Source organism: Nicotiana tabacum, chromosome 5, assembly GCF_000715075.1.
Source record: "Nicotiana tabacum cultivar K326 chromosome 5, ASM71507v2, whole genome shotgun sequence".
NCBI classification, from domain to species: domain Eukaryota; kingdom Viridiplantae; phylum Streptophyta; class Magnoliopsida; order Solanales; family Solanaceae; genus Nicotiana; species Nicotiana tabacum.
The window spans coordinates 156,367,150-156,381,585 of record NC_134084.1 but is presented as its reverse complement, the minus strand read 5'-3'; the positions used below and the strand labels follow the sequence as shown (position 1 = coordinate 156,381,585).

Genomic DNA, 14,436 nt, shown 5'->3' with positions numbered 1-14,436 from the left:
TACTGCTTGTATGTGGCTATGCAATATAGGCTAACATTTTACTACTCTGGTGGTGGTACTCTTGAGATCATACCATGCACTGTGCGCTGGGACTCCCGAATACACTATACTTTGTATCGGATACTAATAATAGGTTGGGCCGAGTTATGGTAGAGATAGTTCACTCTATTCTTTCTTCTTTGCGGACTCATTTGAGGGACACAAAGGCAGGACATAAGAAAACAAGATAAACACAACAGCCAAGATAAGCATAAGCAAGCATGACCAAGATTGCAATACCCCACGGACATACTCTGCCAAAGTTTTTTCCTAAGGTTGATATGGAAGCCAGAAATTCAATCTCCAAACAAGGGCGGCCCTTCCATAAAGCAAATAAAGTAAACGTTTTAGGTCCCGTATTTGTGGGGGTCCCATTTTTTTTTACACCTAATACACTATGTATAAGTGTAAAAAAGAATTTTGTACAGTGAAAAAGTTTGATTTCTTTCTACCAAGAAAATTGCACTTGAAATGAATATCGAACCCGAATTTCGTAAGAAACATGTGATATATAGGAAGTAACAATTTGATACAAGTATTAAGAAAAATAATACAATTAGAAGATAACAGTTTAATTAATACACTTAATCAAATAAAAAAAATTTAATTCTTTTCCAAATGCCTAAATTGCTTATGGAATAATTTTAGTAATTCATATTACCGTTGCTTCAACAGAAAGAAGTTTTCAAAATTCAAATTGATAAAATCTTACCTAAGAACAATAATGGCACAACAAAGATTAAATGGATTAGTTATATTGTCAATTGAGAAATACTTATTAGGAATTATTGATTATAAGAAAATTATTAATAACTTTGTATATAAGAAAAACTAAAATATAGACTTCAAATAAATAATAAAAAAAAACTAAAAAGTTAAGGTCCCTCGTAAAGTTTGGCTTTAGGCCCCAAAATTCGTCGGGCTGCCCCTGTCTCCAAAAGAAATACACTTGTTGTCTTACAAAGGGTGGTATCAGAGTATATGCTTTGAGCACGGGTTCTCCCTAACCTACTTTTCCTTTCTGATCTAAGGTGCCCTCGAGCATCTGAAACCAAATTGTAGTTTAAGTAAAAAAAGCAGAAAATGAACTCCTCAACCATAATTCACAATCGTCAGTCATCATTTGAAGCATAGGCACTTTTTGTGTGTGTGTGTGTGTGTTGGGGGGGGGGGGGGGGGGGGGGGGGGGATAGCTGAAGTGTCAAGCAGCATCCAACACATCCAAACCCCGCTATCTAAAAAACATTTATACTGTGAAGCTCACCATTTTGGTACACCACAGTGTGTTATTGAATGTGATGGATGAGAAGTAAGTTACAAATGAAGAGTTGAAAAGGTATCAAAATTCCATGACAAAACTCACTTTTAAATTGGTCATCTGATCCTTCTGCCACTGGTACTTCTCTAAGCCATTTATTTTCCACGACGACCACCCATGACAAATGATCAAGCAGCTACCTTCTTGGATGTCACAGAATTAACAATGGAGGCAAACTCAGGACCCTGCAAAATAGAACATTAAGGTTACTAAGAAGTTCTAAATGCAGCTCACCTTTTAAATATTCAACAAATCTTTTCACACGGAGGAGCTCTGCTTTGAGACAGTGTCAATAAAAAAGAAATACGCAGACCAGCTGTATTGGTTTACTTTACTACACAGTTAATCAAACTAATTGTAATGTTTAGTTTCTTTGCCCAACCTTCTTTATCTACCACCATGTAATAAGATACAACCACCACCTGTAGCTGGTCGCTTCTTCACTTTATGCCCTCCATAACAGTAACAGTGGGGTCCCAGACATTCCAGGATCATTTGCTGCATTCTCAAACAAGCGTCTTAGCTTTCGCCTGCCACCATTTTCACTAAGCATAATGACCAGTCAACAGTTGACAGCAGGCTAGCAAAACCATATAATGCACTTTCTGCTGTTCCTGTTAATTCTCACCTCCAGCCGGCTCTCTTCCTCAATGCACCCCACAGTTCCCTTCGACCACCAAGCTCTTGATTTTGCACTCAGACTATCAAGGTTCTTCAAACTAAACTCCACATGTTGCTGAGTTCTTTTCAAACCAACTTAGGGTCTCCACGCAGCTTGCAATGGTCGACCCAAAACCAAAGAATGTTGTGTCCAAGAAAACGGGTAGTTAACGTATAGTCACTGGGAACAACATTTTCTAGATATGATTTTCTTTCTCTAGGAATGCCGTAGAATCTTGTTCAGCTAAAATTCAATAGCTTATTCATCCACTAAGTCTAGTAATTTTCGTCCAGGATATAGCTCATGCAAGTTTCAATCATTTCCACTGATTCCCCTTAATCGGCCATATGCTACAGTTGACAAGGAAATGAAGAAAAATTACCAGCCAGATGCATGTACTTAGCAAATACAAGATTTACCTTTAAGGAAGCACCCCCTACTAGAAAGCCATCTATATCTTCTTTCTTTGCAAGGTCAGAACAGTTGCTTCCATTCGCAGAGCCTGTCAAAAAGTTACAGTTTTAGGAACCACACCAATTACATGTCAGTGTCACAAAAAATCTAGGCATGTCATCCTCTAAGAAGGCACAAATCGAATTTTGAAACACAAAAGATAGCCCTTTTCAAGAGAGAGACAAGTTCATGAAGACAATTTCTCAAGTTTAACAATACATCAAAGTTCTTTGCTGACTCCAAAAAAAAAAAAAAAATCCTAAAGGGACAAATGATAAAAATCCAACAAAAAGAACAGTTTACAACTGCAAATGCTGACACCCTAAGGCTCCACATAATTCAAGTGGAAGAGGGAAATTTTCAATACCTAGTTGACATGATACTAAACCACAACACATGCAATCTTAAATTTTAACAAATCATATATTCTCATGAATGAAACATGGAAGAAGAGAAGTTATTTATATGTGAATTCAACACTCAAATTCAAGGAATACCTCCGTATATTATGCGTGTTTCAGAAGCAACTTCTGCTGAGACATTCTTACTGAGCCAATCACGAACAGCTGCATGCACCTCCTGAGCCTGCTCAGGTGTCGCCACTTTGCCAGTTCCAATAGCCCATACTGGCTCATATGCAATGACAACATTATCCCAACTTGGCAAAGCATCTGTATGTCACCGAAAATTTCAATCAAACAAATTTAAGAAAGATAAAGCTTTCACATGTAATGCTTTTAGCATAAGGGACAAATTTATTAAAACAAGTCAAGGAATATAAATTCGCCCCCACATGATAATTTTTTGTTTTTATAGAACATAATTAGCAAAGCCTGACCTGCAAAGGCCTTCAATTGCTGGAAACATACATCAAAAGTTTTTCCTGCTTCTCTTTCCTCTAGTAACTCTCCAATACAGGCTATAACTCCAACATTCTGGCTCAAAGCATAAGCAGCCTTCTTCCCGATAAACTGCACGACAGAATGGCCCAGTCAAGACCTTAGTGAACAGCTCAATGCACAGCGAAGTATCATCAAGACCTGGCAAATGCTTTAGTTTGCTCCACTTGTGATCAAATAACTTAGCTCTTCATAAGTTTCATAAATCAATAGTTCTTGTGAAAAGCCTTACTTCATCATTTTCTCCAATTATATGTCTCCGCTCAGAATGCCCAAGAATGACCCACTTGCAGCCAAGATCTTTCAACTGTTCCACACTACAGATTTTAAAGAAAATATATTATAAAGTGAAAAAGGAGTTAAATTAAAAGGATAACAATTGGCCCCAAGCTTGATCTGTTACATATTTTGAAGTCATAAATATGAATAATGAAGAATGCCCCTGCCAGCCATTACCTAAGGAAACACATCTTGTTTTCTGGGTGGGGTTTGAGGGGAGGGGGGAACAAGTTAAGTTCAACGGTATATAACTTAAGTTCAAAGGTCATAGTTTGATGACTATACAACACACTGCATGGAATACAATAAAGTTATATCGACCAGAAATCCGACACAGTAAGAACTCCAAAATCCTACAGTCAAGTCTCAAGACAAACATAACCATAGGGAGAATACATAGAGAGACTTCCGTCAGAACTGCCGAGTAATCCAGGCTCAAATGCTGGTCAAAATCTAGTAAAGACTTGCTTATTCAAACATAGAAGAAATAGATGTTAGATGCACCTTGGAAGGAACCAAACCAATTAGAACTAAGCTGGGTATCAGGTTAACGAAAATAAACTTGTGGATTCATTAGCCATCTCGTCACTCCTCTACTGGGGAAATTGTCATTGGGCTACCTTTTTGTTAATTAAAAGCCCGGTTGAGAGAATCTCTCAAGGCGAAATTATTTCCCTAAGAAATCTTGGTTTGGCTTTTCAGAAATTTGGAAATGCTACAAGTTAATATTCGAGACCAATTTAAGACTTAACAGAAACCATTATACACTGAAGAGCAAAGCAATGCTGATGCATTTACTGATTTAGACTTAAACTTATAATGGAGCTTAACCTGATTTCACCAGTGAAAGCTCCACCTTTGCCAGTCCAACAATTCTGAGCAGAAATCTCGATCCTATCAGTTAGTGAACTCTTTACTTGATCAATGTACAGAAAAGGAGGTGCTACAACCACATCTGCAAATTTTCCAAAAGACAGATTCTTTTGTGTTAGCAACTGATTCAGAAGATAAAATAACTATCCAAACGCTACAAAATCAATAACATTTTCAGCATTGCCGATAAATTGACCGAAGAAGATGAAACGCAACATCATAGGTGGCAAAAAGTGTCTTCTCTATGTGTGGGTTTGATATTACAATGCAGCAACCATAAGCTTGGATACTTTGAAAGGACTGGGCTATCTGCACCAAGGTCCATGAAACTCAGGACCATGGACAATCCAATTACATAGATTGGTACTACATCTATTTTCTTTCGGTACTATGTAGTCGAAAGGGGAAGCGAAGCAAGAAGAAACAAATAGACTGAGAGTAGGGGTGAGGAAACTGACTTATATAAAATGCAGCAGAACTGCAAAGAATAACTAGAAGAAGAAATACCTTAACATAAGCATCATTTTTTTTTGGCGTCCTTCTCATGCCTTACTTTAACATTCTTTGAGCAAGCTAATTAACATGGGTTCCTTCTAAATGCTACAGCCAGAACATTTAAGAGGACTTGTTTTACAAGATTTTTTACTGTTCTAGGTTTGTAAAGGGTCGAGTGTCAATAGGACATGTGGATAAGGCAGTGCATGAACACTCTGATTGCAGATCTTCACTGTTTATAATTGCCCCCACCCCCCCCAAACCTTCTACAACAACAACAACAAACCCAGTTTGATCCCAATATGTGGGGTCTGGGGAGTGGGGAGGGTAGTCTGTACGCAGACCTTACCCCTACCCAATGCAGGTAGAGAGGTTGTTTCCAATAGACCCTCGGCTTAGGAAGGGCAAGAAGAAGAAGAGGGAAGCAAGGAAAGAAGAAAGATGGAAGAGAAAAAAAAGGGACAGATAAAGGATAAATAGTATCAAATAATAGCAACAGGGAATACAATACCCGAGGCGACCAAAACCACATAACGTAATAAAAATCTAAGAATATGAAGGGACATGCATGCTACTAAGCCTATCGGTGAACACTATAAACTACCTACTAACTTTCTACCTTAATCCTCGACCTCCACACCCTCCTATCAAGTGTCATGTCCTCAGTGAGCTGAAGCAGTGTCATGTCCTGCCTAATCACTTCTCCCCAGTACTTCTTAGGCCTACCTCGACCCCTTCTCAAACTCTCCATGGCCAATATCTCCCACCTCCTGACAGGGGCATCAATACTTCTTCTCCTAACATGTCCAAACCATCTCAGCTGCGACTCTCGCATCTTGTCCTCCACAGAGGCTACTCCAACTCGGTCCCGGATAGTTTCATTCTTAATCCTATCTCGCTTGGTACACCCACACATCCATCTCAATATCCTCATCTCTGCTACTCTCATCTTCTGCATGTGGGAGTTCTTGACTGGCCAACACTCAGCCCCATACAGCATAGCGGGTCGAACCACCACTCGATAAAACTTACCCTTAAGCCTTAACGGCATATTCCTGTCACATAGAACACCGGAAGCGAGCCTCCACTTCATCCACCCGCTCCGATGCAATGTGTGACATCTTCGTCAATCTCTCTGTTACCCTAGATAATAGACCCGAGATACTTAAAACTCGCTCTCTTGGGGATAACTTGAGCATCAAGCTTAACCTCTACGTCTGCATCATGGGTCTCACTGAATTTGCACTCCAAGTATTCTGTCTTGGTTCTACTCAGTTTGAAACCTTTAGACTCCAAGGTTTGTCTCCAAACCTCCAACGCCGCGTTAACTCCGCTATGCATCTCGTCAATAAACACCATATCATTGGCAAATAGCATGCACCAAGGCACCTCCCCTTGGATGTGACGCGACCGTACATCCATCGCCAAGGCAAACAAAAATGGGCTAAGAGCCGATCCCTGGTGCAACCCCATCACCACAGAGAAATGGTCCGAGTCACCACCCACAACCCTCACCTGAGTCTTAGCGTCATCATACATATCCTTAATCACCCTAATGTACGCTACCGGAACGCCGCTAACCTCCAAACACCTCCACAGGACCTCCCTCGGAACTTTATCGTATGCCTTCTCAAGGTCAATAAACATCATATGCAAATCCTTCTTCCTCTCCCTGTACTGCTCCACTAATCTCCTTACCATATGAATCGCTTCCGTAGTCGAACGCCCTGGCATGAATCCAAACTGATTCTCGGAAATAGACACGCACCTCCTCACCCTGGCCTCTACCACCCTCTCCCAAACCTTCATAGTGTGACTCAATAACTTGATACCCTTATAATTATTGCAATTTTGGAAATCACCCTTGTTGTTGTAAAGCGGAACCATCGTACTCCACCTCCATTCTCCAGGCATCTTCTTGTCTTAAAAATAACATTAAACAACCACTCCAAACCTGCCTGCCCCGCGCTCTTCCAGAATTCCACCAGGATTTCGTCTGGCCCCGTTGCTCTACCCCTGTACATCTTACGCATCGCCCCTTCCACCTCCTCTACCGTAATCCGCCTACAGTACCAAAAATCCCGCCGACTCTCGGAGTGCTCCAACTCACCCAGAACAATGCGTCTATCCCCCTCCTCATTCAACAGTTTATGGAAGTATGTCTGCCATCTTCTCCTAATGAGTGCCTCGTCCATCAACACTTTTCCATCCTCGTCCTTGATGCACTTGACTTGGTCCAAGTCACGGGCTTTCCTCTCCCTCACCTTGGCCAACCGGTACAACCTCTTGTCCCCGCCTTTGCCCTCGAGCTCCTCGTACAAACGAGCAAACGCTGCGTTTGCAGCCGTCGTAACTGCTAACTCTGCCTTTTTCTTTGCCTTTATGTAACACTAAGGGTGTTAAACGGGTGGGCCAGGCCGGGCTGGGTAGGGAAAAGTTGAAACCGTCCGGGTTTCGAACCGGGCCGGTTACGGGTTAGGGGTTATCAGACTTAACGGGTTCGGGTTCATCCAGGTAAAAAATGAACCATAAGGGTTACAGGTACAAGGGGCCGGGCTGGGCCGGGTTAGTGTAATTTTTTTTTTTTGTATTTTGTATAATTATTGTAAGTTATATTAATATAAAGTAAAAATATAAAGAATACAATAAAGATGGGAAAAAATTGCACTTATAAATTGCAAGTGCTACATTTATTTCAAAATTCAAACTTACAAATTGAAAGGTTTACATTCAACAAGTAAATTAACGAAAAAAGAGCAAATTCAAAGGTTTTGCATTGCCTTAGACTCTAAAACCTTTATAAAAAATAAAATAAAAAATGGAATCTATCCGTTAAACCGGGCTGATTAATAGTTCTACAGGAATTTTGGTTGACCGGGTTTGACCGATCCGGTTAACCAGATGAATTAAAGTGAACGGACCAACCCCCCTAACCCCAGTAACCTAGCCCACCCGGCCCGTTTGACACTAAGTCCTTTTTTCCCTCCTCGTTTGTACTCTCTACTAGCTTCAAATAAGTAGCTTTCTTAGCTTCCACTTTACCTTGAACCTCTCCATTCCACCACCAGTCCCTTTATGACTCCTAGGAGAACCCTTCGTAACCCCTAAGACCTCTCCAGCAGCTACCCTAATGCAATCCGCAGTCTTGGACCACATACTAGACGCGTCCCCCATACTCATCCAGGCCCTCATAGCCAACAACTTCTCCCCTAACTCCTGAGCTTTGTCCTTGATCAAGTTACCCCACTTGATCTTAGGTAGCCTGCACCCCGCCCTCTTCCTCCTACTCCTCTTGATCTCCAGGTCCATAACTAGGAGCCTATGTAGAGTCATGAGGTGCTCACTCGGGATGACCTTGCAGTCAGTGCAGAGACCTTTATCGCATTTCCTGCAGAGAAGATAATCAATTTGTGTCTTGCTCATTGAATTTCGGAAAGTGACCAGGTGCTCTTCCCTCTTCGGGAAACTCGAGTTAGCTATAACCAAATCAAAAGCTCTAGCAAACTCCAACAGTGAATTACCTCTCTCATTCCTATCCCCAAAACCGTACCCGCCATGCACATCATCATAACCCCTAGAACTAGCCCCAATATGACCATTGAAATCTCCGCCAATGAACAACTTCTCTGTGTGTGGGATACTACGCACCATCTCGTCCAAATCATCCCAAAATTGCTTCTTGACCTCCTGGTTCAAACCGCACTAATCACGTTTACAGTAAACCCACCAAGTCTATGAAAAGAATTATTCAGATTGCAAATACAAGCAAAAAATAAAAAAAGGGCACGGTGTTACTCGAGTGGTCTTGACAAAAAACAAGATATCATCTTGAACAGAACAAGAAAGGGATATGCACAACAAACCATGGTAAACTAAGGGAGAAAAGTACAAGTCAGCAAAGGAGGGTCATTGTGGCAATTATTACAAGCTTACAAATGTTACTCCGTAATCAAAATCTTAATAGGGTAGAAAGCCATCAGGACAGCTTCACAGAAATGTTGATATAAACATACACATAGATGGTATGGGATGCGAACAACATGGAAAAACTCACCAACATCAGACTCGAGCTTTGCACTGTTCAGATCAGAGATAAGCTTGCTTATGGAGTCCTTTGTTCCATTCTGGGAGAACATGGATGAACATAATGAAGATGAAGCACGTGGGAAATAAATGCCACCAGTCATAAAGAATGCAAGGAGTGGTTTCGATTAAATAATGCGAGAAGAGCAAGTAATATGTGATACTTACACATTTCCAGTTGCCACCAACAAAGAACTGCAAGCAATAAGAAAGCTAAGATCAGACATCCAATAGGTTAAGGGCAATACTTCAAACATTTAAATGTGTTATAGAAGGGTAGAGGAAGCTACTATTTAGGAAAGACCATTGTACTGATACGAGTTGCAAGTACTTTCACTTTTCCTCTTTTTCAAAGTTTCAGATTTTACATTTGCTCTTTAACAAAACCAATTCTTAACTTTTTGTTGTCCCCTCTATTTTCTCTTCAGTTTTCAACTTCTGTTCTGATTGAATAACAAAGTGAGCTCCTGTTATGAAGGAATAGTTCAAATATTTCCCTAGTTGAGCAGAAACAAGCAATCTTGTAAGTTTGCTTGGTTATATCAGGTAGGATGTGGTTAGCGGTGAGAGACTGGTCAAGTTGAGTTGCTACAATAACTGATAGGCCATGGTTGGGGCATAAAGTTCTAATCTTTTTCAACAATATGCGTTCTGTAAAGAAATTCTCTCGTTTCACTTCTATATCTCCAAGGAAACAAAACATTTCATTTACGCATGACACTTAAGATTTTTACTACTTCTAATAATTGGAGTATAACTTTTCCCACACTCTAGTTACTGTTTGTCACAGAAATTAATTTTTAAGCACTATCCAATCTATGCATAAGCCAACCTCAACTAGTTTGAGATTGATGCCTAGTTAGATTGATATTCAATCCATGCTTAACAATGTTAAAAAAAGGTACCTCCAAATTACAGCTTCACATACTTATGATTTGCTGTTTTTTTAATAGTAATAATATTGATTCAATTTACTACAAAAAAGCAGCCTTTTTATTATCTTTCCCCAATTTCAGTAAAAGCAAAAGTCAGAAAAAACATTCACCAACTGAACAAATCAAAATCAAATTTTAAAAATGTACTACGCAATGGAGATATACAGACACAACGTATTAGATATGTGTGAAACATCTCATCTAAAAACTTAATTAAACTTAATTAAGCGGTTTTACCTTGCCGGAGCCGGCCATAGTGACGACAGCTCTGCAACCTTTCTGAGACGAAGAAAGGCGAAGGTGAGAATCAACATTTTGGGAAAAGGATTGAGTAGTGGAAAAGGAAATTGAGTTCAAAGAAGAAGGTCGGAGGCCAGAGAAGTGAGGACATGAATAGGAGGATTTGGGGCCAGAGAGTTGAGAAGCTAAAGAAGAAGTTGATGCTACCGCCATTTTCCACAACTGTGTGAAGATTAAAGGTGTGTTTCAAATGGCAGCTTTTCCTTCTCTGGTTTAAAGAATGTGCTGTTACTGTTGTTGTTGGGAACATCTATTTGTGTTATCTGTCGGTTTGCTTCACGATTGTTTGCGGTGCGTGAATATCACGTTCCAAAAACCTCTTTCAATTATTTAAATGGAAAATGTCCAAATATTGCCCTTGAACTATATAAAATTGGACAAATTTGCCCCTCATTAATACTTTGGCACAAATACGCCTCTACCGTCCAATATGCTCTTATTTTAAATGATCCCATATAAAGGGCATGGACATGTTTGAGCAAAGTATTAATAACAGGAAAATCTTGTCAATTTCGTATTTGGGTGATGGCTTTTTTTTTTTTTTTTTTCAGAGATAGGTGAGAGTCAAATACTAATAATAATTATGATTGCGACTAAAATAAGGGTTTAATTAAATCTCTTTTGTTGATAATTTTAATTGTGCAAATATCTAACTTGTTGAATTCTCATGAAAGAAGGAAAAACTATACTAAATGTGACAAAGGAGGTTTAAAAGTTACTTTAGGTCTTATGTTTAAATCCTGTGATATTCTATTATGTTTCTGAAACCCTCTATGCGTTCTTAGCTTTTCCACTCCTTAAATAAAATGTTATTTTAAAAGGTATGTTTTATTATATTTTACGTAAACCTCCAATTAAACTACAATTTTAATAGTTTGATTCACAGATTTTTTCAAAGTGTGTAAGTCACGTACAAATTTATAGTAATTGAGGGTCCTTTTGTCCAAGGTTGGTGAGAGTCGAATAATGAGTATACTCACATCGCAACAAGAGAGGTTGCTCTGATGGTAAGCAATCCTCACTTCCAATCGAGAGGTTGTGAGTTTGAGTCTTCCCAAGAGCAAGGTGGGATGTTCTTGGAGGGAAAGATGCCGGTGGTCTTTTTGAAAACAGTCTCTCTACCCTAGGGTAGGGGTAAGGTCTGCCACACTACCCTCCCCAGACCCCACTAAGTGGGATTATACTGGGTTGGAAACAGTCTCTCTACCCTAGGGTAGGGATAAGGTCTGCGTACACACTACCCTCCCCAGACCCCACTAAGTGGGATTATACTGGGTTGTTGTTGTTGTCACATCGCAATAAGGCTGCTAGCATAAGATGAGATGATGTTCTAAATACTTTTGTCATCTACTAGCCCATAGACTTTCGAATACATCGATTGGAAGTGTGATATATCATGATTTCTTCATATGTGTTCAGGCTATAATGAATAAAATTATTCGATATTTATGTTAATGGAAAATAATAAATAATTCGTGAAATTTATTAAGTACAAGTTACCTGAACGTCATGATTATAAAATATTATAGTTGCCTTAGCTTGTTAAATCCAATCACGCACGCCCGGGGGGGGGGGAGTAGGATTTGGGTGCATGCTTATGCTATCTGGATGTCCAAGGATAAGGTTAAAAGAGATACTATACTAAGAGAATGAGAATAGGATGTCTTTTTCTATGTGCCAAGGCCACAAATTGATGGGCAGCTTTCTCTGTTTTCCTTTTCCAAAGGATATTTTGGCAAGGACAGGATAATATGCAACTTCCTCCTCTATTCGACACCTGTACATTAGCATCTTAGAGGTGTTGTGGTGTAAACTGCTTATATATAGATGCCTCTGAAGTCTTATCCATCTTAGCAAGATTGTTGGTTGGGCTTACGCAGTTCCAATATAGTAAAAATGACATAGATAATCGTTTTAAAGGGCTGCTATTTAAAAATTAGTTAATATATTTTGAATTTTAAAATTTCAGTTTAATTTATTGGGACAAAAATATTCTGAATTATTTTTAAATTAAGATTTTTAGTCTAAAATTTCAGGATAAAATAAATACTGGCTAATCTCTAAATAATATCTTTGAAAATGGTCATTTGTGCACTTGTCCCTCCAATGTATGGACAATCAGGAGCGGATTGGGGGGGGGGGGGAGGGGAGGGGGCGAAAGGGGATTCACGGGCGAAAGGGGATTCACCAGAAAACTTTCTCGCCAGAAAATTAAACTGTATATATAAGACAAAATCTAGTTTGTACTTCTATATATTATATTTTGAATCCCCTTCACATAGCTCAAAAAAATAATTTAATGGTCAAGAAAATTCAAAATCTTTGTTAGATTATAATTCGATTCCCACTTGACATAATTTTTAAAAAAATTTAACTTTTTTTTAAATTCCTTGATAATAAATTCTGCCTCCATCACTACAGACAATGATGCAGAACACTAGGGCCTAAAAAAGAAAGAACTAAAAAGGCAAGATTATGCATTAAGCTCTACTACGCGCACACAATGTCTAATACTACTAGAGACCAAAAGAGAATAAAGTAAGTAAATCAAAAGAGAAATCTAATTAACTTTAAATCATAGCTTTGAACATGTATAAAACTCTTAGAGTCCATTTAAATGGTCATTCAACTATCTCAAATTATTTCCTAATATCACTTTTTTTTTTGTGACAACAAAGTCACTGAACTATGCCTATTGCATTCAGAAAGTCACTCAACTAGATTTTCCAAATTTTGAATTGCCAAATACCTATTTTACCCTGTAAATTATAAATATTTATCTTATTTTTATTTTTTTAAAACTTTTTAATATTATGATTTTTTCCTTTTTAATTTACATTATGGACTTACCTATAGAATAAATAAATATTATTTATAAATTAAAAAATAAAAAATATTTAAAAATATATAATGCTGGAATAGCAAAATAATGAGCATAGTAAAAAATTTAATTAAAATAATTTGTTAGTAATAATAATTTTAGTATTAACAATAAAAATTCAAAAATTTATTTACACAATTCAGAATAAAAGAAAATAAAGGTTGTAAAATATATATTCCATGCACGTAATATAAAAATAATTATTTAAATAAAGGTATTTTTATAACATATTATATATTCTTGAAAATTATGCTCAATTATATTATATATATATTCCATGCACGACTTAACATATCATATTTTACCCTATACAGATAATCCCCCTGCTTTCCCATGACTTAACTTTGTATCGTCGGAAAGTTGGTAGAAACATAATAATATAATTGAGCATAATTTTCAAGAATATATAATGTATATTATAAAAGTATATTTATATAAATAATTATATTTATATTTGCCACAACTCTTTTTTACTACACCCCGAAGGGATATAAGAGAGTTTGTTCCAATTTAAGTGACAATCGAAACGGGATTATTATTTTAAAAATCAGAGTCGCCACTTGGAATAATTTATGGTGTCCCAAGTCACCGGTTTAAAATCCCGAATCGAGGAAGTTTGACTCTATTTACGGTCCGCAAACACAGAAATCCGGGTAAGGAATTCTGTTAACCCGGGAGAAGGAGTTAGGCATTCCCGAGTTCCGTGGTTTTAGCACGATCGCTTTGATCATACTTGGCTTAATCAAATTGTCTAATTACTTACCTTTAGAACCTATGTGCATTTGCCCTTTTTAATTAAGAAATTATCTTGAAAATAGGTACCCATTTGTTTGGCGCGTAAATCATGTCACACGAACGTGTCCACAATTAGCAATAATTATGTCACGCAAACGTGTCCACAATCACAACGATATATTAAACACACCTAAAGCAACTACGAACATTCCCTTTTTTAGTATCTAAGTTATAAAATTAATGTGTAGCTACTGATTTATAAGTAACTAAAGTAAGATGTTGGGCCTTTTTTATCTAAGCAAAATCTGGTTTAAGCTTAAGCCCAAAACTATTTAAAAGACTGGGCTCAAAATCGAGTCCAGAAGTGAAGCTAGGGCAGACGGTCACTTAGCTCCAAATGGGCCAACGAATGCCAGGCCCAACTCTGCACAATCGTGCCTTCAATATTAGAGACCCACGTCTATTATGCTAAACAAAATGTTTGA

At 38.2% G+C, this 14,436-nt stretch overlaps 1 protein-coding gene across 2 annotated transcripts; it reads right to left on the bottom strand.

The window, feature by feature from the left end:
- Positions 1-820: 820 nt before the first annotated feature.
- On the bottom strand, positions 821-10,641 carry LOC107806500 (triosephosphate isomerase, chloroplastic-like). 2 transcript variants are annotated; one of them, XR_012709948.1, is made up of 10 exons: positions 10,273-10,639; positions 9,269-9,295; positions 9,072-9,141; positions 4,481-4,604; positions 3,603-3,687; positions 3,310-3,442; positions 2,969-3,142; positions 2,438-2,520; positions 1,403-1,542; positions 821-1,084 (listed from the first exon to the last, which is right to left on the bottom strand). XR_012709948.1 is itself a non-coding variant. In XM_016630665.2 (9 exons), the coding sequence occupies exons 1-9, from the start codon at positions 10,486-10,488 to the stop codon at positions 1,486-1,488; spliced, it is 969 nt and encodes a 322-aa protein (XP_016486151.1). In that variant the 5' UTR covers positions 10,489-10,641; the 3' UTR covers positions 1,272-1,485. The 2 variants fall into 2 exon arrangements, 1 of the variants encoding a protein (XP_016486151.1); XM_016630665.2 differs by lacking the exon at positions 821-1,084 and having other exon boundaries at positions 1,272-1,542; positions 10,273-10,641.
- Between the last annotated feature and the right edge of the window lie 3,795 nt (positions 10,642-14,436).

Coding starts and splice junctions, on each gene's coding strand:
- LOC107806500 (XM_016630665.2), bottom strand. CDS start 10,488: ATGGCGGTAGCATCAACTTCTTCTTTAGCTTCTCAACTCTCTGGCCCC. Junction 9,296..10,272: donor CTATGGCCGGCTCCGGCAAG/GTAAAACCGCTT, acceptor TATTGCTTGCAG/TTCTTTGTTGGTGGCAACTG. Junction 3,688..4,480: donor GCTTTCACTGGTGAAATCAG/GTTAAGCTCCAT, acceptor TAAAATCTGTAG/TGTGGAACAGTTGAAAGATC.